Below are 27184 nucleotides of genomic sequence, written 5' to 3' on the forward strand. Positions count from 1 at the left end.
CACCTTAGGTGGCATTTGATGTGAACAGTCACATCATTTGAAAAATTTGCAAAACCCAAGGAAAGGAAGGAGAAAGACTCATCATATACCACAATCATCATTTAATTAACTAGTTGTTCTTGATTATTAGTTTATTAAATAATGAACTAAATTTAAAAATTTGATTAATTCAAATGATGTGGTTGTTCACATCGAATGCCACCTAAGATGATATGAAAATGTGGTACAAAAACATGGTATGAATAATATTATTCATGTAGTTAAGGCTGATGCATTTAAGTCTCATAGCAACGTCATATTTACTAATATAATCTAAAACGGAACGGGGTACATGCTTGCATTTTTTGTGTGTGTAATTTCTCAACTTCCCTTTGGTGGTACAGGTGTTGCTGAAGCTAATAGGCTTGAGCAATGCTCCTTCAATAAAACAAGGGAAAAAGAGTTGTTCAAATGGCAGTATTCGAGTCTCTTGGTGTTTCTCATTAATATTAGAGAGTTTTACCGAAAATCTCACAGTATTGTTTACTTTAACGAAAAATCATATTTTTATACTAAAAAGTCAATCCTGATATTATAATGCCCCAAATATTTTGATTAAAAGTGATGAACTGCTTAACCAAACTACATTTACCTTCTAATTTCCATCAAAGAGCAACTTGTTATTAACTCTGTCAAGTTTCTGCCGAGGGGATTGCACTCTTCAACATGGGAAGGAAACCTTCTGCTAATAGCCATGCTAAATTAACACAAGCAACCAGGAATTTGACTTGGTGGTAGGTAAGAACCATTTACACTAATTAACCAACTGGCAGGAGGCAAATACTTTGCATGATTTTTATTTTATTTTTTGGTAAATGAATAATTTTGCATGTTATCTCAAGATGTGAGATCAATACCAGTTGGTTAAATATTGTTGAATTGTATAACACAAACACTATTCTAAAAATCATCTCATAGGACCCATTTAGACGCTAGGCGGCTGGCCACTGCCCCAATTAATAATTAGATGTTTGAAAATTAAAAAAAAGGTGTCTAGATTTGTTGAGGCACCCGTCTAACCCGTTTAGACCCACCTAGACACCAACTTAGGTTGCGACTTACTTAGACAGAAAATAGATAACTTTCATTTGCATTTTATTTTTTTTTCAATAAATTGTAAGAGATTTGTTGAATACTTAAATGAACACACATTATATGTTTGTTCTCTATGTTTTCATTATGTTTCAATATTTCATAATATATATGTCATTTTATTTTGTAGTTTATGATGAAATTATTATATTTTAAATATAAGCAGACACTTATTTACACGAAATATAATAGATTTACTTAAATTCACATAGACTCTAGATTTTAACCCACCGTCTAGTGTATTTTAAAACCTTGAACACAAGATAGAAAATAAGTAAATAATGCTGAATACAAGAGGATCATATGATCCAGCAAGGAAATTTGACAAATGCATATTAATTCACCATTGGATCAGTCTAGATGTCGATGGTACAGGTCTGCAAAACCTAATTCCTGATAACCTACAATTTATGTCTAAGATGATCCTAGTGACAAATTAAAAGTTCAGTTCAAATTCAATTTTCAATTTAACTTCCACATGCACATCACATACCAAACTATTTTACACATGCAGTTAAAAAGATAAATAAAAGGGTAAATTACATTTTCATACCTCAGATTTGGGGCTTATTTCAATTCCTTACAACATCTTCGAAACATTTCACTTTCATACTTTAAGTACTATTTTATTTCAAAATAATATCTCCGTTACATTTTCCATCCATTGATCCGTTAAGTGCTAACGTGGCTGCCAAATGATTGCCACATGGCAAAAAAAAAAAAAAAAATTTATTTTTTTTTAAAAAAAAAAACCCTGAATCTTCTATATAAAAAAATAAAATAAAATAAAAATAAAAAAAACCAAAAACAAAGCTAAACCCGCAACCCTCATCCCTTCTTACACCCCCCCCCCCCAACCCAGAAGAAGAAGAGGAGAGGGGGGAAAAAAAATAAAAAAAAACCCATCTTTCATCTTCCTCCCCCTCCCATCTTCCTCGGGTCAGGGCTCTCTCATCTTCCCCGCTTATTTCGCCTTGTGTTTATGTCTTCTCCATTCTTCCTCAGTTTTCTTTTCCGTTAAACCCAATAAAAGCCTCTGATCCCAAACCCTACCAAATCCCTTAAACTCCCTCCACACTCCCTTTCTCCCCAAACGACGTCGTCTCTTCTTATCCCGCCGCAGTGGGACCCATGAATCCCTCCACTCTTACTTCCCAGCGCTCTGCTCTCCGTTCTTCAACCTCATCTTTTTCCCCGTCGCAACCTCTGTACAATCCCGAAGATGCTGTTTCAGGGTCTCATTTCCCAGGAACTATGTCGCCCCATCGGAACAATCACCAGACGCCGCCTCACCGCCTCACGATTTCTTCGGCGGTAAGAGAGAGCTCATCGGCGTATAGCCCGTTGTCGAGAAACTGTCGCCGTTTCTCTGGATAGTGACCTCGACAATTGTGTTCGCCGGAGCTGTGGCGGCTGGGTGCAGGTTGGGTCTCCGGTTGGGGAAATCCCAAAATGCAGTGTATGGTGGTGCAGCGGTGCTCGGAGCCGTCGGTGGGGCAGCAATCTATGCTTTGAACTCTTACGCTCCCGAGGTCGCTGTCGTCGACTTGCACAATTACATTGCTGGGTTGGACGACCCGAAAGTTGTTAAGAAGAAGGACATCGAAGGCATTGGGAGAAAGTGAGAATCAAGTAGTGAAATTTTCTGCGAATGAGGTAGAAGATGGGTGGGAACGACGGATGGAAGATGATGAGGCTTCGACACCGTCCCCGGGGGGGGGGGTGTTTGACGGGATCTGGGGAGGTGGGTGTGCGGGATCTGGGTTTTCTATTTTTTGTTTTTTTGTTTTTTTTCTTTTTCGGTTGAATGTTATGGGGGTGTTTCGGTGAGGGGGGGTGATGCAAGGAAGAAGATGAAGATGGGGAGATGGGTTTGGGGGTTGCGGGGAGAAGAGAGGAGGATGAGGGGATAAGGTTTCATTTTTATTTTTTTTTTTAATATTTAGAAGATTTAGGTTTATTAAAAAAAATTAAAAAAATTATTTTTTTTGCCACGTGGTAGACATTTGGCAGCCACATCAGCACTTAACGGATCAATGGATGAAAAATGTAACAGAGGTATTATTTTGAAATAAAATAGTACTTAAGGTATGAAAGTGAAATGTTTTGAAGATGTTGTAAGGAATTGAAATATGTCCCAAACCTGAGGTATGAAAATGTAATTTACCCTAAATAAAATGTACACACAAGATGTAGGATTTAATGAGGTAAAATCCTGAAAAAATCTTCAAGCTCCTAAGCCAGGACAAACAGTACTCAGACAAATGAATTCAAAAGATTTACAAAACTCATCTTACTAGACTCACAGCAAGAAAATAGTTTTGTCTCTACGCCCTTGCTACTCGATCTCTCCAATCCTTGAGTGGGAGTGGCATGAAACTAATGCATCCGTCAATCGCCATATCCTCGAACTTTGCAGAATACTAACTCAATCATGTAGAATGTATGTATGATGAAATAATTTTTGAAGAGCAATCAATTATGAAAGTTTCAAGGCGCATTTTTATAATTTGATTTTTACTTAATCCAAGAAAAACCAATGATCAAAAACTTTTTTTTTTTTTCTCTCTAGAAACAAACGGCCGGCTGCAAAACCGGTTTTTATTCTCTCAAAATACTTTGAAAAATGGACTCTTTGCATACGGGCTGCTATCAGATTTTTCTTTCATTAATTTAAAAACTCATTACAGGCCAATTGTAGAGGGAAAAAAACTGGATTAGACTGGTTCTTCTAGCAAATAGGAAAGAGAGATAGAGACTATAGGGTGCAAAAGAAATGGTGTGTGGTACTTGTATTAGCATGGTGCGCCTATAAATATTTGGTCACTAGTTCATCAAAATTATGCGGAGGGAAATTGAATTCGGGCGTATATGAGAGAGCGTATTGCTCTAGCCAATTTGATTAAGCTTAAATAACACTCCTCTGCATGTAAGATCCAATTTTATGGGTCACACGTGAAGTTCCACACATCGGCAACCATGTGGAGCCAAGCCGGGACTCATCCGTTCGCTCGGGGCCAATGGGAACCCACCCAATCACGTGGCATCTCTTGGCCTACGTGGAGCTAAGTTGGGGCTCACTCGTTCACGCGGGGTCAAAGGGGATCCACTGTTCAAGTGGATGTACGGGCCCGTCCCTGGCTCTGATACCAAGTTAAATCTCAGGTAGACGGGCCGAGGGCCCACTTCAACAACACCGATGTTGTCCCAACTCCAACAACACCGATGTTGTCCCCACTTAACCACATGCTCAACCCATCAGGTGTGGAGTTTTAATCTAAAAGGCTTTAGTGTTAGTTAGAGTGGGGTAATTCTATTTAAAGGGCTTATTCTTAAGCCTTCTGGCCGATGTGGGACAGAGAAATTCTAACAGTATGGACGGTTATCTGTTGAGCAACTCTGAAAGTAAGTGAAAAACAATACAGATATACAAGATAAGTTTCCATAAATTGAATGAAGATACATGAATTGAGTTTACTGACTCGACAACAATCCAAGCTTCAGAAAACTAAAATATAAATCTTCATTTTTTGTCGTTAAAAAAACTCATTCATTCATTTTTGTTTTTGGAAATTAAAATATAAATCTTTGTGGTATAACTCCGATTCATATATATATTCGTTCGTTTCAAACTTGACTACTTTTACCGACCAATTTATTACTGACATACTGGTAGTAATTCGTTCGTTTCAAACTTGGCTATTATTCTTGTAATTTGATGATCGAGTCTTCACAAATTGACCTAGTGAAAATGGACTCACATTTGAGTCCTCAATTTATGATAATGGACTCATTAGTTACATGTACTAAATTAATTATTTTTTTACTCCAATGATAATGGACTCACATTTGAATCCCCAACTTTATAATGCACCACACCAGATCATGTCCAAAGTGGTCGTTAGTGGACCTGCGCCAAATATTGATTTCCACCCTTGGACTCATACATCTATACTCTTCTCACACAAGATTCCAAAGACACATCAAAGTTTCTCACCATAATATCTCACTAGAAACTAAACCAAGATGCATAAACGAAAGAAATCAAACAAATTAAACTGGACACAGCTTCAGACTTCACTCTAGGACTTCGACGTCCTAGCTAGCAGCCTATCGATATCACTCCCTCTATTCCACACCAAGCATCTTCTTCATGCTAAGAACGAACTCATACACCTTCTTTTCGTCAGCAAGAGATTTGGAAACACTCTCCCTCTGCTTGCACCGCTTGGCCCATGCAATGAGCTTGGGACACTCGGCCTCGATGCTGTAGTTTCCACAGGTCTCAAATGCATGGAACCAGCTGTAGAACGTGATGAGAGCAATGTCCAAGAACCCAAATTTCTCACCCTCAAAATATGGTTTGTCTCCCAGCTGTCCCTCCAACTGCTTCAGGATTTCGATGAAGTCCTTTTTGGCTGCCTCTTGTTCCTCTGCCTTTGTGGACCATATCTTCCTCCCAGCATCATACAGCTGCAATTTTAAGACGAGACTGCATCAGATCATTTCTATAGCGAGTTCAATGGGATTAATTAAATTTTGACTTCTATTTCTAATTCCTGCGGCTATATTTGGATAGGGTTTTATAAGTTCCAATGATTGAACTCGAGTAGTAAGAAGTGGATCAAAAAAAATATATAGCAGAGATTACAAAAGCCGTTCATGAAAATTACAAAGGTATGCATGTAAGAGAGATTTGCAGGTGACAAAAGACACTTTTCAAGGACGGATTAGCTCTCTTGTATCTCTTATGCCTTTGAAATGCTTATATGATACATTTCCTACTCCTAGTCCCTCTTTCCCATACTTTGTGATATTTTCCCTTATAATTTGACTTCGTACTGGTTTAGTATTGAGGTATTTCTATAAAAAGTGGGTATTAAAAAAATTGAGCTAAAAAATGTGTTTGATAAACACTTAAAAACAACTTATTTTCACAATTTTGGACGAAAAAAAAAGTTGAAAACGTAAAACAGCAAAAATGAGCTTATTTTCACAGCACAGCAGAAATAATTTTTTTTCAAAACACAACAATACCAAACCAGCCCTTCAACCCAGGACTTAGAAATCCTCACCTACACATAGCCTATCAAAATTTATATTTTGATCCTCATGTAAAATTCTTGTTTATGCTAAGGATATAGACTTGAAGGTTGTATCTCATCTAACTAATCATCCAAAAGAAAAGAATGTGGGCTCTACCGCATATATATCAATTTTGTATGTCGGTTACGATGAAATTCATGAAAACCCCAAATCACATCCTAACATGAAACTAAAAGGCAAACAATTAATTAGAGCAAGAGACAACTTAGACAAGTTAAATTACCTTCTTGTCAATGAAATCAGCCCAGAACCTAGAGCAAGCTCTCTGGTAAGGCTCAGAGGGAAGCAAAGGAGCTTTATCCCTCCAAACCTCATCAATATACTGCACAATGATGAGTGACTCACAGACTGGCTTACCGTTGTGAATGAGAACCGGGATCTTCTTGTGAACCGGGTTCATCTGCAGAAGCAGCTGGCTCTTGTTCCTCAAGTCCTCCTCTCTGTACTCATACTTGATGCCCTTCTCCGCCAGCGCTACTCTGGCCCTCATGCCAAACATGCTTGCCCAGAAGTCCAGAAGAACAACCTCATCCGCCATTTTTTGACACACACACAAAACTACTTCTAGCTGTAGGCTATAGTGTTTAGCCTGATGCTAAAATATTCCAGATAGATATTCACACTTGCAGAAGAGGATATATATGTACACACACATACGTGTTTGATGTTGCACGTGGCTAATAAGGATGTGGCGAATTTTGGGAGGGTTTGATGTTGCATGTGGCTAATAAGGATGTGGCGGATTTTGGGAGGGTGTGACGTGAAACTGCTTCCACCTAGCTACTTCCCGAAGGTGCTATTACTTTCCTTGTTGGAAGTTAGATATGTTCATCCATGCATATGGATGGCAATTCAAATTGCTAAACCTGAAAACTATGGATAACCGTTCGAATGAAACGAATATGATTATAGGGGTTCGTTGATCCATATCCTGCCTCAAAACTGATCTAAATAATACATATTATATATCAAATATAATTTATATATAATAAATATAGTATTATAGAATATATATATATATATATGTATGTATGTATGTATGTATGTTCAGAACTCATTACCTTTAGAATTACAAAAGTTGTATTTTGTGAGAAAGATTAAACATAAGCCAACATCACCAACGTATCTATTATATTATTATAACAAAATTAGTATCTTATATTATAATGTCTCAATTGAACGAATATATTTTTGGTTTCGACGAAGATGGATATAACCGTTAACCAATAGAGAATTTGTTACCCATTGGGTATAGTTATAGATAATCTTCGATGGTTAATTTGCAGTTATGAATATGATTAATTTTTATAATTATGAAGATAAATATATTATTTTCGTTCCCAAACCGAATCATTGTCATCCCTAACCATGCATGCATAATTTGGGACCACATCTTTGAAAAGGAGTTCATTCTTTTATAGATAATTCTAGAGCATTACTTTCTATTGATAATTCTAGAGGAAATCTAGAGGATTACTTTCTATTAATAATTCTAGAGGATAACTCTCGATTGGAATTCATTCGTATTGTCTGTCACTACCAATGATGGAATTCAGCATTGCTCGAGTCTAAACATGATCCTTTTGTAGGTAATAAGTTTGGAATTGTGACAGAAATATCTGATTTACAAATTACCACACCCAATTCTTTCATTTGGATTCATAAAATAAATAAAAAGAGAAATATCAACTTCTATATAAAAAAAAATAAACATTTAGATGCGCAGAAATTCATAAAATTCAGCTTTGAATTTAATTTTAGTAGTTATTTTAATAAGATTCCAAACGAGTGAAAGTCATATATGTACCAACTGCCGACTGCCATTTCTCGGATTTCACCGTAACTTATATCATATAATTATTGTAATGAAGATCTTGTAATTCTCTCTAGGGACATAGCCATATGGAAGATGTTGCCGAACCTTGTTGAGATCTTAATTAAACATGATCATTTATCCTTTGAGCATAAAGTCTAATACGGGACTGATACTCTTAAAACTACCTCATCACGTAATATATCAAATGGAGTAAGAGAACGTATGATAATTGGGGCTGGAATGTATATATAACTTGTTTCCATACTCATGTTACAATTAAAGCATCCAACCCTAGAAGTTTTTGTTTTTTACGTTATTACTAGAATAAAATTTTTCATAACATAACGATCAAATCAAGTGTTAACAAGCAGCCGAATATTTTAATTCCATCCCACCCTAGAAGTTTATGCTTCTTTTCATCATTACCTTGAAGTCACATGTTAATTTGATTATTCGGTAAATCGTATAACTCGTGGATATGTAATTATGTGCAAGTGGAAAGATGAAAGGCTTCCGGATGAAATATGGTTTGGGTTAAAGCCTTCAACTCCTTGCAAGGAATTCGTTTTTCTGTAGGTCTTTTCTACAGGACTCGTTTTGATAAATACATCGAATAAGTAGTATTCATATTTGATTCATGAATACTCTTGATATAAGCTGGTCTCTTGTTTTGATATAAGAACTTGGGGAAATACCCCACTTTTTAGAGGCTTCTCTCGTGATATACATAAGAATTTGCGAGGATCAGGCATTGCACCATCGTGAAGCTCTATGGCTTCTGCTGCCACCAAGACTCAAATCTTCTCTTGTATAGATGAGTACATGGAAAATGACAGTCTATGAGAACATCTCCGTGAAAATGAACAGAGATGTTTTTGCTAGACTGGAATATTTCATCTTTTTCCAGGGCAATACATAATGGAGAGGAAACAGAAATAACACTATTTCTCAAGATTACATTGTTCTGCACTAGTACATCCCAAGTTTACAGGCCAAAAATGAGGGAGCCGATCTCAATGATGATTGATGCTAGGGAGTCTCTGTCTTAACAAAACTGAGTAAAAGAAAGAAATCTTTGAAAAAATTAAGAAAGCAAGAAAGCTAGAGAGAGAATCGTACAGCGGAAGAAGAAGAAAGATTGATTGTATTGAATATGACTTGGTTACAACAGATTATTACAGTTATAGCCCAACAATTCTAACCGACTTGCCTATGTGGCAATCCTCTACATGTCTCCTTAACCAATCGACAAACGCCAACTGTAATCTCATTACATCTCAGCTATTAAAGGAAACCTCCTGCTAGTAGCCATGGCAAACACAACCAACCAGGAATTTGACTTGGTGGTTTGAACCATTTACACTAATTAACCAACTGGCAGGAGGCAATTATTTTGCATGATTTTTATTTTATTTTTTGGTAAATGAATAATTTTGCATGTTATATCAAGATGTGAGATCAGTACTAGTTGGTTAAATATTGCTGAATTGTATAACACAAGAAATATAATAAGTAAATAATGCAGAATTCAAGAGGATCCTATGAGCCAGCTGATATGGTCCTGGATATATGCAAGGAAATTTGACAAATGCATATTAATTCTCCATTGGATCAGTCTAGATTTCTATGGTATAGGTCTGCAAAACCTAATTCCTGATAACCAACAATTTATGACTCAATTTTTTTTTTTTTCCTCATCCCACTAGTTGGTTGGAAAAGCTAGCATAAGGGTTTAAAGGAAAATTAAGAAGGATGGGTCTGACTACAATGTTACGTCCCACTCAACTCGAAAGTACGGGTTTTAATATTCAACATTTAATCGTTCGGCGGAATTGAACATTTTACTGATCTTTCAATCTTTTGGCAGTCCTTGGTTTGTTTATTCATTCACTAAAAACTCATAGAGGGTAATTATAGAGTGAAAAAAAACTGGAAAATAGTGGTTCCTTTCAGCAAATAGGAAAGAGAGATATAGACTATATGGTGCGAAAGAAATCGTGTAGGATCCTTGTATTAGCATGGCGTGCGTATAACTGTTTGGTCACTAAGTTCCTCAAAATTATGCAGATGAAATTCGAATTCAGATGCAAATGAGGGAGCGCATTGCTCCAGCCAATTGATTAATCCTAAGTATGCAAAACTATATATGCTATAGCCACGATGCGTGAGTAATAATCCAACTAAACAATTTGAATGCTAGTACATTTTTTGACTTGACTAAATTAAACAAGAATCCAAGGTTCAAAAAACTAAAATATAAATTCACAAAAAAGTCCCTCACAAAATCACATCTCTGCCGAAACTGCTGCTGCTGCACTACCTATATATACAAACTTCCCTGAATATTCACCTTTTACCCCACAACAAAAAAGGGTATCCTTCGTTTCAAACTTGACTAGTTTTTGTTGACCACTTTATTACTGACATACTGATAGTAATTACTGTTACTGTGGCTATTATTCTTGTAATTAGATGATCTAGAGCTCATTTGGATGTCTTTTAAATAACCAAAAGTGTTTTTGGTGAAAATATTTTTAGAACCAATCATTAGTAAAGATGCAAGTAAATCTTGGAAAAACACTTAAAGTGCTTCCTAGAAGAAGCACATATATAATTGGTGTTTCGTGCAGAAAGCACTTTAAATGCTTTTGAAACCCAAAAATAATTTCTCTAAAAACAATTTCAATCATTTTAAAAACACAACCAAACAAGTTCATAGCCTTCACAAATTGACCTAGTGCCACCAAAACTTCCTCCTCTTCTGTGTCGGCCCACTTCATTGGGGCTTACTGGCCTTCCTTCTGAGCCCATTAGCCTCTGGTGGCCTGTAAGTCCGGATCAAGGCCCAATTAATTCCACCAAAAAACGGGTGCTGTTTAATTTCGGTGACCCCCTTGCCGCACCAAGCCTCCTTCGTGGGTCCCTCACGAGCAGCCTCTCTATCAAATCCCTCGCCTCCTTCATTCCCTCGAGAAATGTTTAATTGTGTCTAAAACACAAGGGATACATCCGTGTTTTAATAGGAATGACGGGAAATTTTATTTTTTAAATTATTAACATTTTAGCACATATATTTCACCATTTTTATAGTGACATATAGTGTATTACCCCGTGTACCAGCCACACTGAAAAATCTCTCCATTCCCTCATCTTCTTCCTCCGCCACGTGGAACCTCACCCCGCTGCTGGCTGCAATATTGCGCAGGGAGCTCTCTTTAGTCACGCCCTTAAACGGCGTCGTTCCGTGGAGGAACTCGTAGATAAACACTCTAAAAGCCCACTAATTAACGCCGTTACCGTGGCCGTCACCTGAGATCAACTACAGGGCCAGATACTCGTGAGTCCCAACGCAGGATTTTGAAAACGCGGTTGTCGGCTCCGCCACAAACTCCGCCACCATTTCCTCTTGCTGCTCCATCCTCGATCCGTAACAGGAAAAATTGCATTTTCTTTCAGTAGGCGCCGTCTTCTGAACACGTCGGTGTTGCAAGGTGGGATTGACGTTTCCTTTGAAGCAGAGGTCAAAGGCTGACAACATAATATGTCCGTCCTCGCGCAGGAGTATGTTTTCAGGTTTCAGGTCCCGATAGACGACTCCCAGCGCATGGAGGTACTCAAGGGCAACGAGGACTTCCGTCGTAAAGAACCGGACAGTGGAGACATGGAGGCGGTTTAGTGGCTGTCTTAGGAGGAGGTTGTGGAGGTCGCCGTTCGGGCAGTAGTCGATGAGGAGGCAGGTGTAATGGGAGACGTTGATGCGGGCATAAAGCCTGGGGAGGAAAGGGTGGTCGAGCATGAAGATGATCTCGGTCTCGGTGCTGACGTGGCTGAGTTTTTTCGGGGTGAGTAAATCTTTATCGACGACTTTTAAGGCGAATTTGGCGGCGTCAGGGTTGTCGCGGTCGTCTTGAAGGCGGCATAGGAAGACGCGGCCAAGGTTTCTCGTACCGACATGGTGGTGAAGTTGGAGGGTGCGATCGGATGAGATAGCGGTGGCGACCTTGATAGCCGACCGACATGGGTCTAACTTGCAGTGGTGGAGGGGAGTAGTTGTTGTTGTTGTGGGGGTATTGGTGGTAGTGGAGGTGGTGGAGAGGTGGTCGTTGAAGCTGAGGTTGAGGCTGCTGCGGGCTAAACTGGAGCGAGCGCTTGAGCAGGAAGTTGCAAAGGTGCGGTCGGTGAGGGCGGTGGAGGTGGAGGTGCAGCTGGTAAAGCTGAGGTCGAGATCTGTGTAGTCGGATGGGAAACGGGCCAAATGGGTTTCTTCATCCATTACGGTTAGATGGGGAAGTTGCGGTGGCGCATGCGCTTTCATGATTGAATATTTTGAAGATGCAATCGAAATATGCAAGTTGATATTTGGGGGATGTGGGGGCTTATAAAAGAGTAGAAAGGGAGAGGAAGAGAGAGAGAGAGAGATGTGAGGAGGTATGCGGGACCTGGTGGGGTGATTAATTAAGGAGTAATGTTATTCATACCATATTTTTGTACTATATTTTTATACCACTTTAGGTGACATTTGATGTGGACAGCCACATCATTATTTAGTTGTAATTTCAGAGGATCAAATTAACTTTAATTGAATCCCATGTAGGAATTAGAATGGCGACCAGGATGGTGGTATGAAGAATTGAAGGCGCTGCCAAAGGGTTAGGAGCCGCATTTATACCGGAGGACGTGAAATGAGTTAATCAAGAGTAATGTTATTCATACCATGTTTTTGTACCACATTTTTATAGCATTTAGGTGGTATTTGATGTGGACAGCCACATCGTTTGAATTAATCAGATTTTTAAATTTAGTTCATTATTTAATAAATTAATAATTAAGAAAAATTAGTTAATTAAATGATGATTGTGGTATACGAGGTGTCTTTCTCCTTTATTTCCTTGGGTTTTGCAAATTTTTCAAATAATGTGGATGTCCACATCATATGACACCTAAGGTGATATAGAAATGTGGTACAAAAATATGGTATGAATAACATTATTCGTTAAACAATTGAATTTAGTACTGAGACGAACGGCTACGTATAATAGTATCCTCCTCTCTGGCTCGTGGAGAAAGATATGTATATAGTTGCTTACCTTCGTTGTAGCGTACTATAAAAAATATAAATTTCTGTTAGCAATTTTATTAAAAACATCACGATGACAGTAAACTTGTTTCATAAGATTCTTCCCTAACTATAAGTACGTAAGCAATGCACTTAAATTAGGTTTTGAGAGCAATCAGTCATGACTTTGGTAGTATGATTCCGTTTACACGGTGGGTGAATTGTGAATAGTTTATACTTTGTGATCTGATATGGTTATTTATTTGTTTCTGTGGGAGGGGTAGGTCGGTTTCCCCCAATTGTTTTAGTACACACCAAATGCGCTTCTTCAAAAGCTAGCCGGATCTTTTAAGGGGTTTTTGAATTTTAATTCTAAAATTTAATAAAAATTTAGTGTAAGATTACATATTCATTTTAGTCCTTTAAAATGTATTTAATTCAAATTTATATTATATTTTTGTTTTATTTAATGTCTCTACATTAAATTTTAAATTTATTATTAAAAGTTTTTGTTTAACTTCCTCTATAGTGTATCTAAACGTCCGTACTATAATATATTTTACTGAACTAGTGTAATGAAATGTCCGTACCTAAATATATTTTAATGAATTAGTGACACATAAGAAAATATGAGGGTTAGAGGAGTGGGGTAAGTCTCACAATGAATTGCAATAATGTGGTTCAAATTCACCTTTGCCAAGAATTCTTGATCTAATACTTCTCAGTTACAAATAAAGATAAATATCATTAGATTGTAATATAAAATGACAATTAATTGATCACTTGATGATCAACTAATGTCTTTTTTTTACAGGGCAAAGTACGTACCAAACATATATAGAAATGGTCAACGGGAAGCCATGGGTGGCCCCATTGTGATGGGCCAAGATCACTTCTTCACTCTTAGCGCTGGGACCCACGTGGAAAATGAAGAGAGAATGCTGTCTGCCACGTGCTCAACACTGGCCCTACATTGTCGCTCACACCTCAATAATTACTCACTCAAATTTGACTCCCTAATTCAATCCCTTTTTTAATTTTGTGAAGCTTATAAAATCGTGATATTTATTAATTACTTATATAATAATTCACCAATAATGTAATTCACCATCCGAACTGGTATTTAAGTGATGATAATAATAAGGGTAAATTACATAAAACTACCTCAATTATTGGGTCATTAACAGTTTTATACCTCGTCTTTAAAAAGTTTCAATGTCATACCTTATCTTCGAATTTGTTGCAATGTCATACTTTCCGTCAATTGTATGTCAATTCCTCTGTTAAATGCCGAAGTTACATGAGGTGGGGCCCACTTTCTATTAAAAATTATTAAAATAATAATTTACCCTTAAAAAAAAAAAAAAAAAAACTCAAACACCTAGATCCCATCTTCCCTGACCCCCTTTCCCTGCAAGCCAAATCCAAAACCACTCCCCACGACATCCTCCTCCTCCTCCTTCTATCCAACCCCCAAACCCTAATTGCACCCTCCTCTGCAAGCACTCGTCGTCGGCCACCCTTGACCTCCTTATCCTCATTCTCATCCTCTTCTCTGGGTCCACCCCGTTTTCCTTGCCTTGCTCCTGAAACTCTGGCGCCATGTGACCGATCCTGGGTCTCGTTGCCAGGAGGAGAGGCGACGATGGGAGAGGAAGTTGGAGGTGGCGGTGGGTTTGGGGAAGACGGGAGGGGGAAGAAAGGGGTGGGTTTGGGGATGGGTGTGAGAGAGGGTGCAGAGGAAGAGATGGAGGATGGGTGCGCAGGTGGGTGCGGAGGAAGAGTTGGATGATGGGTTTGGGGATGGGTGTGAGGGTGGGTACGGAGGAGGAGGAGGATGTTGTGGGTGGGAGTGGTTTTGGATTTGGGTTGTAGGGAAGGGGGTCGGGGAAGATAGGATCTGGGTGTTTGAATTTTTTTTTTTTTTTTTTTTAGGGTAAATTATTATTTTAATGGAAAGTGGGCCCCACCTCAAGTCACGTCAACATTTAACAGATGAATTGACAGGCAACTAACGGAAGGTATGACATTGCAACAAATTCGAAGATAAGGTATGACATTGAAACTTTTTAAAGACGAGATATGAAACTGTTAATGACCCAATAGTTGAGGTGGTTTTGTGTAATTTACCCTAATAATAATGTAGGCAAAGAAATAATGTTTCTGTCCTCTCTCTCGAAATCAGAAAGATGGAGCTGTTGTTGGAAAGATTTTTTTATTGTGTAATTAGACAATTAATTGAAAATTGATGCTATTGATAACGGTATATATTTTCAGTTTTAACTTAATTTTAACCGTCAAATGATACTGATGTGATGATGCATGAATTACAAAGGTTATCAACTTATTAATACTTTACAGAATTTTTCTAAAAAGCATCCTAGAGTCGTTTAGGGAACGGTTGAAGAACCTGCAATGAGGTATATGTAGTAGGTTAGTGTTATATAAAACTATGGTTAAGTTCACTTAATTTTGTTTTTAACTTTAGTTCTAAAACACAAGTTAATTAGATGAAATATAATTTGGTGGCACGTCACAGTACACACCTTACAAATCCAGCTACTGAGTTACCGTTATTCGAATAACCAATCAATCATTTAAGATTTAACATATTAGCACCAAAAAATAATAGTATCTCAAGACACCATCAATAAAAATATTTCAGAATACAGAATATGTACAAAAGAAGCTAGTTTTATTTCCTAATCACCCTAGCCGAAATCATGATCACGAGAGTTTTTCTTTTGTTTTTGAGAAATAATTTCTACACTCATTTTTCTTATACGTGCATTTTTTTTTTCTTATTATTATTATGTTTAACATATTCAATAATTAAACAAGAATGTGTAAGAAGGAAACTTAATGACGGCGAATAATTTTTTTTTTCTTCAACCTGGAAGTCTGAGTGTGACCAACAAAATGGCATATAACTGGGGTGTAGCTCCAGAATCCTTTGGAATTTACATATATAAGATTAGTTTTACTGAAAAAAAACACTTAAGTGCCAATTAGTAGGGCCATGTGGCAAGTGCATGTGCCAACACATGGCAATTTCGATTCTATTTATTTCTCATTACGTTTTGTTTAGTGACCTGGACATGGCAAAATGAGTGCCCGTTAGTCCATATACAGGATCTTCTTGAGTGAGCGTTTTCAGAAAATATTGCGAGTGTTGCGTCATCAAAATGTTGTTTTGCAATAAACAGGTATTACTGAAATTTCAAAACAATTATCATACACTTGTTTGTTTTAATTTTTTTATAAAACAATTAGGGAAGACTGCATAATGACTATTGTAGAATGTCAATAATTATTTTCTGTCCAATATTTTAAATGTTGAAAATTGATCAACATAATATAATATATTGTTAAAACTATGTTATACAAGAACATTTTCTGTAAAGTCCCTCCACCTTTCATGTTAATATAGTCTGTATTAATCATAGGAATGAACTAACCAAAAATTCTTTTGGCACATAATATACTAGTTTCTAAAAATCTAACTCAATACGAGCCGTTTGGGATACGGAGCTAGAATTCGCCCCAACCACTGAGATACCACATAATGGTTCTAGTGTCTATACCTGTAACCAACCTCGTTCCTTTCAGTTCATTTCGTCTGGTGCAACCAAATAAACAAAAACACAAGTTTTTCATATGTTGGTTGCTCTCATGATGAGAACACCTTAATTTTCGAATTTTATAAACCAAATATGCAGGCAAATATGGAAGAGAGAAGAAGGAAATCTTCGAGGCAAACATACTGTCTGTTTCTCTCTCCTTTCGGATACAATGTATCAACAAAATTGGCCCCATATCTCCATATAGTTATACTACCTCTTTATTATATAACTATATAATTTGCAGGATGACAATTCCCAAAGCCCCCTGGCTTGTATATATTTTTCTCAGTTGTTTTTTTATTTTATTTTTTGCTGCATCACATAATTTTGTCAGTCAACAGAATTTTGTCACATTCATGTTTCAATTTCCATTGTTTTTCCACTTTTCATGGCTCTATAAAATGAAAAAGGCAGCATGAACAGCACAAGGCAGAGAATTTGCGGTTGCATGTTTTATCATGCACCCGTAGCTTTCTGTCCACAGATCAAGCACACTATTAGCCGCCACATATGCTTTTAATTTTCTATTTCAATCAAAACCATATCTTTTTCTAAAAAAAAATTCTGTAAACACATATCTTACATTCTAACAACTTCACACCTTCTTAGCACAACATAAATTGTTCCATAAAATAATAGGTGGGAATAGTAGTTTAATTAATTTAAACAATATATAGCACTTGATGTGTGAGTGTTGTACCATAATATCTCTTAATAATAAATTTTAGCAGATTGAAAAATATTATGGTACAACACTCACACATCAACTACCATGTGTAGTCTAAATCAATTAAACTACTATTTGTACCTATTTAAATATATTTTTTGGAACACATCGTTGTTTTCACTGTTCTAAAATTTTCGTCTGTCGTCATTTAGTATTACGGTCTAGTTGTATTACCCTTCACTTCTAAGTGAGAAGTCTTAAGTTCAATTCTCGTCAAAGGTTAATTTAAACCACATTATTGCTAACCATTGTGAGACAAGCCCACCCCCTCTTAGATAATATCATTTGTTAAAAAAAAATTTATCGCCTAGGCGCTAAATGACTGGCTACCTTCCCGATTAATTCCTAGGCGTTTGAAAATTAAGAAAGTGCATCAAGACCTCTCATCTAGCCCGCTTAGGTCGAGACTTTCACTTAAATAGAAAATAGATAACTTTTATTTTGCATTTTATTTTTTCAATAAATTGTAAGAGACTTGTTAAATGTTTTGATGAACTCTTATTATATACTCGTTTCCCATGTAATGTAGAACTAAAATATACATCTCATTGAAATGCAAAATAAGATGTAAATGTGGCTTTAAATCTCAAATTTGCTTCTTTCAATTGGTTTAGGAAAGTTTTTTAGACCATGTCAAACAAAAGTATGTAAGAAACTTCTCATGTATTCTCTCTAAGGTGGATATAAGTAGGATATTGCTATCCACACAATATTTTTTACTTTTCACACATCTCTCAATTTTTGGCTGTCAGATTGAAAGAATAGAAGATGATCAAACGACATAAAATAACAAGCTGTGAAAGTTAAGTAAAAAAAATTGTGTGAATTTACAATGAGGGCTAGTAACTTTCAATTACGCACGCAACATGTCAACATGACATTAATTTATGCGATTCCGAATCAAAATGTTAACTTGCTACAATGTCAATGGGTACTTCTTTCCCATTATTATTTGAAACAAAGACTTCACCATAGGAAGGACAGCTACCAAAAATAAAATGACGAATATTATTGACACCAAAATGTCGCCCAGAGTTAGTGTTTGGCGTTTAGGTTGCACTGCTAAGGCGCCCGAAGTAAATGCAACCATCATTCCTCCGATGGAAAGCTGAATGAGACTTGCAGGTGCTGCTAGACGGATTGGTAAGACGGTTGCTACCAAGAAATCATTTAGAATGGCAAGAGATGAGAAAAAGAAGGAGATAAAGTCAAACATCAGAAATGCTTGAAAATATGTATTTTCATTTAAAACTGGTGTTCCGTCACTTTTAAATCCTCCGGGAGGGGTGAACGCCCCTGTAAATGTGACAGTCGCGATAAGCACCCCTACGAGCAAGTTGGTGTCGAGCCTTTTTGAGGCTAAATCTGAATGAGCTTGCAGTTTTTCTCTCTTGTCTGCAGCAATGGCTGGCGGGCAAGAGGTATCATTATCCGGACATATCAATTTCTTGAAATCACGGTTGATTTGTTGTTGGAAAAATGGCACGCCAGTGGAGCGCCCCAGGTGGTGCAAGACTCTTTCGTTATCAAAGATTTCCTGAAATACATATATATAGAGAGGAAGAAAATGATGCTTTGCAACTAGTTAATTAGTTAAAAGAGATTAATTGTAGATTAAGGTGAACAATTTGACTGCATGATTCTATATTTTTTGACATTATGTACCAACATATTCCTGAGTTCAAATTCTCACAGACAAGCTTGTTGAACAAAATAAACCTTTGAGAAGATTGACTTGGTACCTTGTATAATTATTACAAGTTTCCTTGGTTATAACTAACGCCTTGAAAGAATGACTTTGGCACCCTAAAATCATTATATATATGCACGTGAGGAATCTACAATATTCCGGAGTATTGAATACTCCGACATTTAGCCCTTAACTTCAATCCAACAGCTGCCAAAGGAAATTGAAGAGCTGCTGAAATGGATCAAAGGACTCTAAGTGGCGGAATATATATATAATATTGCATACCTGTTCTCCACCATTGTCGCCGAGAAAAAAGTCGATGGCCCTTGAGAATTCTTCATTAATCGCAGTCTTGTCCACTTTAGGGTCATCTGTCAAAATTCTTACAATTTCACGATTTTGGTAACGGGCAGCTAGATGCAATGGAGTGTTTCCATCTTTATCTGCTTCATTTATAAGTCCTGCAAACATAGGGTTATTTAATATGTAACTGACGACATGTATTTGTTCGCCCAAAACTGCAGCATGTAGAATCGTTTGGCCTTTGTCATTGAACAAATCACAAGTATCAGGTCGATGTCGAATCATCTCTTCCATTACTCTGATGCACCCAGCGTAGGCCGCAACATGGAGAGCTGATATTCCAGATTTGTCTAGGATGTAAGATGCAGAACTATCATATTGCATGAGCACTCTAGTCGCTTCAAGGTTCCCTCTCAATGCTGCGTAGTGTAAGGGAGTCCACCCAAGTGCATCGGCTTTTCTTATCACATCCGGATTTTTTGACACCATCGTCTCCACAATGCCTAACACAATATCAATGTAGAGAAGTTCGAGTTGGTTGAGGGATAAGAGAATCTCTTAAATAATATAGTAGACATTACATAACTACGCATTGAGAAAACCTCATTTGTACTCAATTTTCTTCGACTATATATTATTCCATTTATTGAACTTTAGTGCATAATCATGTAGAGCTTAAACTTCAGGTCTCTAGTCTCGGATTATATAATCCCTTCGATTTTAGGTTTGAAGCGTCAACTTTGGGATATAAATAACTATTCTGTACCTATATAATCAACCATGTGAATAAATTAATGAGATCGCAGTAGAAGAAAATTGGGTAGAAATGGAGTTCTCTCTATACCTTTAATTACTAGACTTTTTTTTTTTTTTTTTTTTTTTTTAAACAATTAAGTTTATGTTGTCATACTGTGAACTTGAACAATTAATCATAATAATTCTTTTACAAAAGCATTTTTCAGGCCACAAAATGGAAAAAAATCCTTTCTTTGTATATGTATTCGTATGTATGAAAATAAGACATGACAAATTATTTCATGCTTTACCTCTCCCTGTAAGGTGCTTGTGAGTCACTGCCGCATGTAAAGCTGTCACACCATTAGTCCCATGAAAAGAAGGAATTACGGGATCAGAGTGGCTCAAAATATAAAGAGCAATGCTAGCAGACCCACTTCTAACAGCCAGGAACAACGGCGACTCATTGGCTCCATTAGTGAAACAACACAATTGAGGATCAGCTTCCATCAAAAGCATAACCACTCCACCATGACCATTGCGGACAGCAACGTGCAAAGCTGTATCCCTTTGCAAATTTGTCATTCGGAACAACTCTTTGTGTGCATCCTTATCAGCTGGCCCGCTTTCCTGATCAGCTCCATGAATTTGCGTTTCCTTCGCGTGTTGGATGAGGAACTTTACGATTTCATGACAGCCAACTCTTGCAGCAACGTGCAGGGGAGTGTTGCCCTTTTTGTTGGTGGCCCAAAACAATGAAGTTTGAACATCGAGTGGGACGTTTTTGAAGAAGTCTGCTTGCTTGAACTCAGCAGCAACATGAAGTATATTGTTGTCTTTAGGTGTTTTCTGATCGAGAAAACGATCTGATCTCAAGAAACGAATATCTCCAGATGTTGCCGCCTTATAGAGGGAAGGATCCATGGTTTTGATCTCTTCTCTCAGCTTTTAACAATCAAATTAGACACCAGATAAGGGAATCAAGGATGGAGGACTACAATGTATGTGCTCCGTAATTAAGTATGGACCGGTGGTTAACTATATATCTCCACATCTTCAACTTATGTACATACATTCTTGCAGTCAACTAATAAATCAAATAAATTACTAGCAAGAAAACCTCCAAATGCACTCAAAGGGACCACACACTGTTCTCAAAGATATGTAAAAGTCTCACACGGTTTGTGACCTGCAACTTCGACGTTCTAACAAATAAAATAAATAAAATACATTTCACACAGTATGTCCTCCTTAAGTGTAGTAATCTAGTTTTAAAAATGCGAGACCACATTTTGTAGATCACGTCAAAATTATTTTTCTAAAATAAATTTCTAAGTAAGGGTGGAAAGGAAATACCTATTTTTTTAAATAAACAAAATATACAAGAACGAAAGAGACTGGAGCTGCAAAGTCTGCTGACTGGAGCTGAAAAGTCTTCAGCAGACTTGTCAGCAAATGATGGTTAGGGTAATCAATTTCTATTATATTCTCAGACATGAAGGATATATTATATTGGGACTGACTTAATGTTAGGCAAAATATTTGACTATTCAAAGATGAGCAGGAATTCATACTCAAAATTTTTCAAAATTGTTCGTTGTCAATTTATAGAACTTTATGTTTATAATTATAACCGCTCATATTATAAATCACCCTATGAAGATCGCCTTTGCAAAAAATCAATTAAAACAAAGGTCGTTTAGTCATCAAACTGTTTAAAAACAAATGAACGGTATTGGTAAAAACATTACGGACCGTCTATGTATTTGCTACAATAGATTGACTAAATGACTTTAATTTTAATTTATTTTTTGCAGATATGATCTTTACAGTGTGATTCATAATATGAACGGTTCTGATCATAAGCACAAAACTCTGTGATTAAAACACTAAGAGTTTTGAGTAAGAGTTCATACTCATATTTGAGTAGCCAAGTATTGTTCATTTAATAATCAAAAGCGAACTAACTAAGAAGTAATCCGATAAATGAAAAAACTCAAAAGTAAGAACATGACAATAAAATGATAAAAAAGAGATCCCGAGTGCTTTGACCAATGAATCGATGATGCCTGATATTGGGTTTTATTTTCATGATGCTTGATACTGGGTTTTATTTTCATAGTATGCTTGATCTGGCACATGTACATGGATATTTCTCTCCTATACGACCCTATATTCAAATGCTTTTAAGGAAAATTTTGTGGGAACTTTTAATAAAAAAGGTATTGGTATATCTGAATATTAGTAGTGTAATGCAATAGCGTTGGAGTATTGGATAGAAAATGGCGTAGGGTGTGACTTTCACATAGATAAAAAATAGAAGACATGCATTTTCTATTTTATGTTTATATAATAAATTGTGAGATACTTGTTGCATACTTGGATGAACGCTCGTTATATGGTTCTTCCTCATGTTTTCAACATATTTTATTACTATATTATTTATTATTTTATCATTCTATTTTGCAATTTAAGTTTTTCAATACAATTATGCATTTTTTTCTTAAGTATAACTAGATACTTATGTTATTTATATGTTATATAATAAATTTAATTAAAATATTTATAAATAAAAAAAAAAACAGTCTAGGCCTCCGCCGAGCTTCCTATCGGCTGCCCAACTATTGTTTAGCAATTTTTAAAACGTTGACTTTAGACTTTAGAGATATACATATATGCCCACATAAGTCGAAGTAACGGGCGCTTCAACGGTAAATTGTACGATCCATGTCTTGCCCATTTTATTTGGAAAGTACATTTTCTAAGGTGATTGTAAAATGTTGTATTGTATTCTCATGTTATGAATCCCATAGAAACAGTTTTTAAAACAAAGAAAAAGGTTACTTCCCAAGAGACTGACAAAATATAAAAGTGAAATTAAGCTTGTAGCTATACTGTTATACAACATTTACTCTCATGGAAGCCCAAAATTCAAACTGATCAGTGATCCCTTCGGCCTCGTCGCCACAACTATCCCAACCAGGAAACCACACTAATATTCACTGTGATCAAGTCCAATAAGAAATCATGACTACTTATCATTCAACTAGATGTCGAGGATTGAAAAAAAATCACACTTATCTATTCTCCATTTTTTTTATATAAAATCCATAATGGTAAACATAAATCTTTGATCACCAAGTCAAACGGGACTCAAGCAACTAATAAGTAATTAAACACCATTATTAAATTGAGGCCCCTCGGAGCCAACTGATCTTATTTTGTCGACGTGCAAAAGTTGACAGAGGCTTCAACCGGATGATGACAATCGATCCAAAGAACATTGCTATTGGAGTGACAATAATGACAGCCAAACTTTGAGTGGAGCCTTTGGCCAGAAACGCATAAGTTCCTGAAGCAAACGCGGCCATCATTCCTCCAATGGACATGGGGAGGAGCACTCCAGTTATGTCTTCTTTTATATAGCTGGATGAAAAACTCAAGAAGAATGTAGCTAGAATCACAAAAGCTGATGAATAGAAGGAGAAACAGTTGAATACCATAAACATTTGGAAAAATCTATTTTCCTGTAAAACTGCAGCTCCATCACTTTTATAACCTCCAGGAAGAGTTAAAGCCGCTGCAAATGTGACGGTTGCGATAAGCACAGCGACTATTAGATCGGTATTAGTTCTATTCATGACCCGATCTGTATAAATTTCGGGTAGCTTTTGACTATTGTCTGTAATGATTGGCTGTGTATTGGAGGTATCCTTCACTGGAGGAGATTCCATTTTTTTGAATTCACGGCTGATTTGTTGTTGGAAAAATGGCACACCAACGGACCTCCCCAGCACGTATGGAAACACAGGTCTCAAACCCTAAAACATATAGAAACTCAATTTGTGGACAATAAAAATGAATACAAGCATTGTGACACTAATTATTTGGGCAGGAGTTTCTTCACAAAGCAGCGGAACACTTTCAAGTGAAGTTTTAAAATATAATGAATTAGTATCTTTAAAATTCATTGTATTTGTCAGTGTTTCTTACCCGCTTTCTACTATTGTCAGCAGCAATATCAACAGCCCTTGACGACTCCTTATTGATAGCAGACTTATGCACCCTATCATCCCTTCCCAAAATATTTCTACTTTCCCATTTTTTGTGAGTGACGGCCAGATGCAAAGGAGTGTTTCCATCTTCATCTGCTTCATTTATAAGTCTTTCAAGCTTAGGTGTCTTCAATACGTACTTAATTACATTTGTTTGTCCACCCAAAACTGCAGAATGAAGAAACGTTTGGCCTTTGGCATTAAGCAAATCACAAGTATCAGGCCGACATCGAATCAAATCATCCATTATTTTTGGGTGGCCTGCATAGGCCGCGACATGGAGAGCTGACATTCCTGATTTGTCCAAGATGTAACAAGCAGAGCTATCACATTGCATCAACACTCGAACTGCTTCAAGGTTCCCTTTAAATGCTGCATAGTGTAAGGGAGTCCACCCAAGTGCGTCAACTTCTTTGATTATATCAGGATTTTTGGATACCATAAGCTTCACAGTGCCTTGCATGTTTATATAAAGAAGTAAGATCACTTACAGCTAGTTAGGGACGGTGAGAATATTAAGGAAAATGATTTCCGCACATCATTTTATTCACACCCCTATTTAGTTCTGTCACTTGATTCTCTTTTGATTTTTCAATCAAAGGGCCAGAAATAAACAGGGTGTGCATGGCGAGAAAACGTTGTGTGAGGAAATCACTTCCGTGTATCAATATCTCTTCTATAAAAGGTTGGCTGTCGCATAAATATATGACAGTAAGAGATACCAGATGCTAACTATGATTCATGTATAATTATAAATTACAATTAGTTACCGTTTGCTTCTTCGCCTGTGTGAGTAACCGCTGCATGTAAAGCTGTCACGCCGTTGATCCCTTGAAAGGAAGGGGATACCGGACAATTTAGGATAGAACCAGCTATAAGTTGAAAGCCATGGGAAACAGCTAAGAACAAGGGCGACTCATTTGCGCTATTAGTAAAACAACACAATTGAGGGTCAGCTTCAATTAAGAGGTTTGCCACTCCATCGTGTCCATATCGAGCAGCAGCATGCAATGCCGTATCCTTGTCAAAATTAGTCATTCGGAGTAGCTTTTTATGAGCTTCACCGTCAGCTGGGCCGCTCTCCTGATCAGCTCCTTGAAAGTGCAGCGTTTTGGCGTGATTAATGAGGAACTGAACTACTTCAGGGCATCCTACTCTGGCAGCAATGTGCAGGGGCGTTTCACCTTTCTTGTTTGTGGCCCAAAACAACGGTGATTGACTGTCAATCGGGATTCTTTTGAATAATTTTATTTGCTTGTATTCGGCTGCAATATGAAGAACATTGTTGTCCTTGGGAGTTTTCTGATGGAGAAGATCAATTGATTGATCGGCGTTACCCCTGGTTCTTCTAAAGAAACCAGTATGACCCAACATTGCCGCCTCATACAAGGAAGGATCCATGGCAAGCTTTGATCTCTCTCGTTCTTTCTCTCCCTCTCAAACACAAAACTTTCCCAAATTAATCGAGTAATTAAGCACCATTGCACTTGAGAATACTGTGGGAACCATGTGTTTAAATAATAGGTAAGTAAAGTAATTTCGGTAATGGTCCCTGAATTTTAGCTAAATTGGAGTTTTGATCCTTGAAATTAAAAATTTGTAAGTATTGGTCCTTGAATATGTTATAATATGAAAGAATGGATGAAACTCTTAACGGAGTTAGCCATAAAGACTATTGTTCCACATTCTAACAAGCTCAGGGACTAGCTAGCATAGTAGCATTAGGAAACTTCCTCGCATCAGGAGGAGGAGCTGGGATTCATTCTTAATTTCACCTTTCTTTTTCAAGTCCTCCACTAGGGATATATGTAACCTTTTCTTCCGTGTGAATGCACACAATTTCTGCGCCGATTGTGATTGAACAATTTGGCCTTTATAATCTAGGTCTCACCACCATTATTGTTTTGCAATTTGGATAAGTGTTTCTAGTTTCCAGTTTAATTTATTCGTTATTTTATTTTGTTGTATGGTTTCTTTTATATGTTCACTAATAACTTTGTTGATTGATCAAATAATTTTGAATTTTTTTCTAAGGATTAGGATTCAGGGACGCACGTTTTTGACGCACGTTTTGACAACTATTTTGTAGGGTATACTTCATAATGTATTTAAAAAATTGGGTATATTATCAATTTCCCCCCTGAACTTGTGACCATTAGCCAATTTCCCCCCTCAACTTTAATTTTGGCCAATTTCCTCCCTGAACTCTCATGATTAGTCAATTTCCCCCCTCAACTTTAATTTAGCCAATTTCCCCCCTCAACTCTTATAATTAGTCAATTTGCACCCTACTGTTAAATTTTTAATTTGATCATAATTAAAAAAGTGTGTGTAAGAAACTAAATAAGATGTATGTTAATCATGTTCCTATATCTTTATCCTATTACAAATAGATTAAAATTTAGAATTTTACAATTTATCATAGATAGTATTATTAGTCATAATAAATCAGTATGGAGTAATTTTATTTGATTTTTGACTATACAAAATTGATAACAAAAAGGATTGATGTGTAAATTTTTGTATGTGAATACAATTTTCTTTGTAAAAGTGAAAGCTAAGTTCAAGTAAATTGCGGAGAATCGAGCTTTAGTAAAAAAATGGCTAGTCTATTCATAATTTTCGACTCCTTATTAAGAATAACCCATTTTATTGAAATAGGTTTGATCCATGAGTTTAGGATTATTATTTCTTTTTGTTATTATTTCTTCTTCTACATGCTTTAAACCCGATTCATAATTTTTTCTTATAATCAACCCATGTCACATACTAACTGTATTATGTTTTTGTACATTTTACCCTATATTATGCAGGTGAGTTTATGTTAATTTTAGTACTTTGTTGGAAGCTATTAGAAAGATTGAAAATTAAGAAAAGAATAGATGGAAAATTAAAAAAAAAAAAAAATTAACAGTAGGGTGCAAATTGACTAATTTTGAGAG

General features: G+C 36.6%; 3 protein-coding genes, 1 long non-coding RNA gene and 1 pseudogene across 4 annotated transcripts; 1 reads left to right on the forward strand and 4 right to left on the reverse strand.

Annotated features, from left to right (window-relative positions):
• Positions 1 to 580: 580 nt before the first annotated feature.
• LOC137729784 (uncharacterized) lies at positions 581 to 20103 on the forward strand. Its single transcript, XR_015952393.1, has 2 exons — positions 581 to 777; positions 19674 to 20103. It is a non-coding gene; the product is annotated as an uncharacterized LOC137729784 (long non-coding RNA).
• On the reverse strand, positions 5015 to 6944 carry LOC137729684 (putative glutathione S-transferase). The gene is made up of 2 exons (XM_068468688.2): positions 6461 to 6944; positions 5015 to 5604 (listed from the first exon to the last, which is right to left on the reverse strand). The coding sequence occupies exons 1-2, from the start codon at positions 6773 to 6775 to the stop codon at positions 5260 to 5262; spliced, it is 660 nt and encodes a 219-aa protein (XP_068324789.2). The 5' UTR covers positions 6776 to 6944; the 3' UTR covers positions 5015 to 5259.
• Positions 10449 to 12375, reverse strand: LOC137727456 (serine/threonine-protein kinase WAG1 pseudogene; annotated as a pseudogene).
• LOC137729783 (protein ACCELERATED CELL DEATH 6) lies at positions 18229 to 21232 on the reverse strand. Its single transcript, XM_068468806.2, has 3 exons — positions 20499 to 21232; positions 19435 to 19955; positions 18229 to 18996 (listed from the first exon to the last, which is right to left on the reverse strand). Exons 1-3 carry the CDS (start codon positions 21109 to 21111, stop codon positions 18376 to 18378), a joined length of 1755 nt encoding a protein of 584 aa, XP_068324907.2. The 5' UTR covers positions 21112 to 21232; the 3' UTR covers positions 18229 to 18375.
• A 1811-nt stretch (positions 21233 to 23043) lies between these two features.
• On the reverse strand, positions 23044 to 26091 carry LOC137728416 (protein ACCELERATED CELL DEATH 6). The gene is made up of 3 exons (XM_068467210.2): positions 25013 to 26091; positions 24181 to 24698; positions 23044 to 24008 (listed from the first exon to the last, which is right to left on the reverse strand). Exons 1-3 carry the CDS (start codon positions 25641 to 25643, stop codon positions 23373 to 23375), a joined length of 1785 nt encoding a protein of 594 aa, XP_068323311.2. The 5' UTR covers positions 25644 to 26091; the 3' UTR covers positions 23044 to 23372.
• Between the last annotated feature and the right edge of the window lie 1093 nt (positions 26092 to 27184).

Source organism: Pyrus communis, chromosome 10 (genome assembly GCF_041283825.1).
Source record: "Pyrus communis isolate YQ-2024b chromosome 10, ASM4128382v1, whole genome shotgun sequence".
Classification (NCBI taxonomy): Eukaryota; Viridiplantae; Streptophyta; class Magnoliopsida; order Rosales; family Rosaceae; genus Pyrus; species Pyrus communis.

Bases quoted from the DNA above. Each gene is read 5' to 3' on its own strand.
- LOC137729684 (XM_068468688.2), bottom strand. From the start codon at position 6,775: ATGGCGGATGAGGTTGTTCTTCTGGACTTCTGGGCAAGCATGTTTGGC. The intron at 5,605-6,460 runs GTAATTTAACTT...TTAAAATTGCAG, and splicing joins CTGATTTCATTGACAAGAAG to CTGTATGATGCTGGGAGGAA.
- LOC137728416 (XM_068467210.2), bottom strand. From the start codon at position 25,643: ATGGATCCTTCCTTGTATGAGGCGGCAATGTTGGGTCATACTGGTTTC. The intron at 24,699-25,012 runs GTAACTAATTGT...TAAACATGCAAG, and splicing joins CACAGGCGAAGAAGCAAACG to GCACTGTGAAGCTTATGGTA. The intron at 24,009-24,180 runs GTAAGAAACACT...TATATGTTTTAG, and splicing joins CTGACAATAGTAGAAAGCGG to GGTTTGAGACCTGTGTTTCC.
- LOC137729783 (XM_068468806.2), bottom strand. From the start codon at position 21,111: ATGGATCCTTCCCTCTATAAGGCGGCAACATCTGGAGATATTCGTTTC. The intron at 19,956-20,498 runs GTAAAGCATGAA...ATATTGTGTTAG, and splicing joins CAAGCACCTTACAGGGAGAG to GCATTGTGGAGACGATGGTG. The intron at 18,997-19,434 runs GTATGCAATATT...TATGTATTTCAG, and splicing joins GCGACAATGGTGGAGAACAG to GAAATCTTTGATAACGAAAG.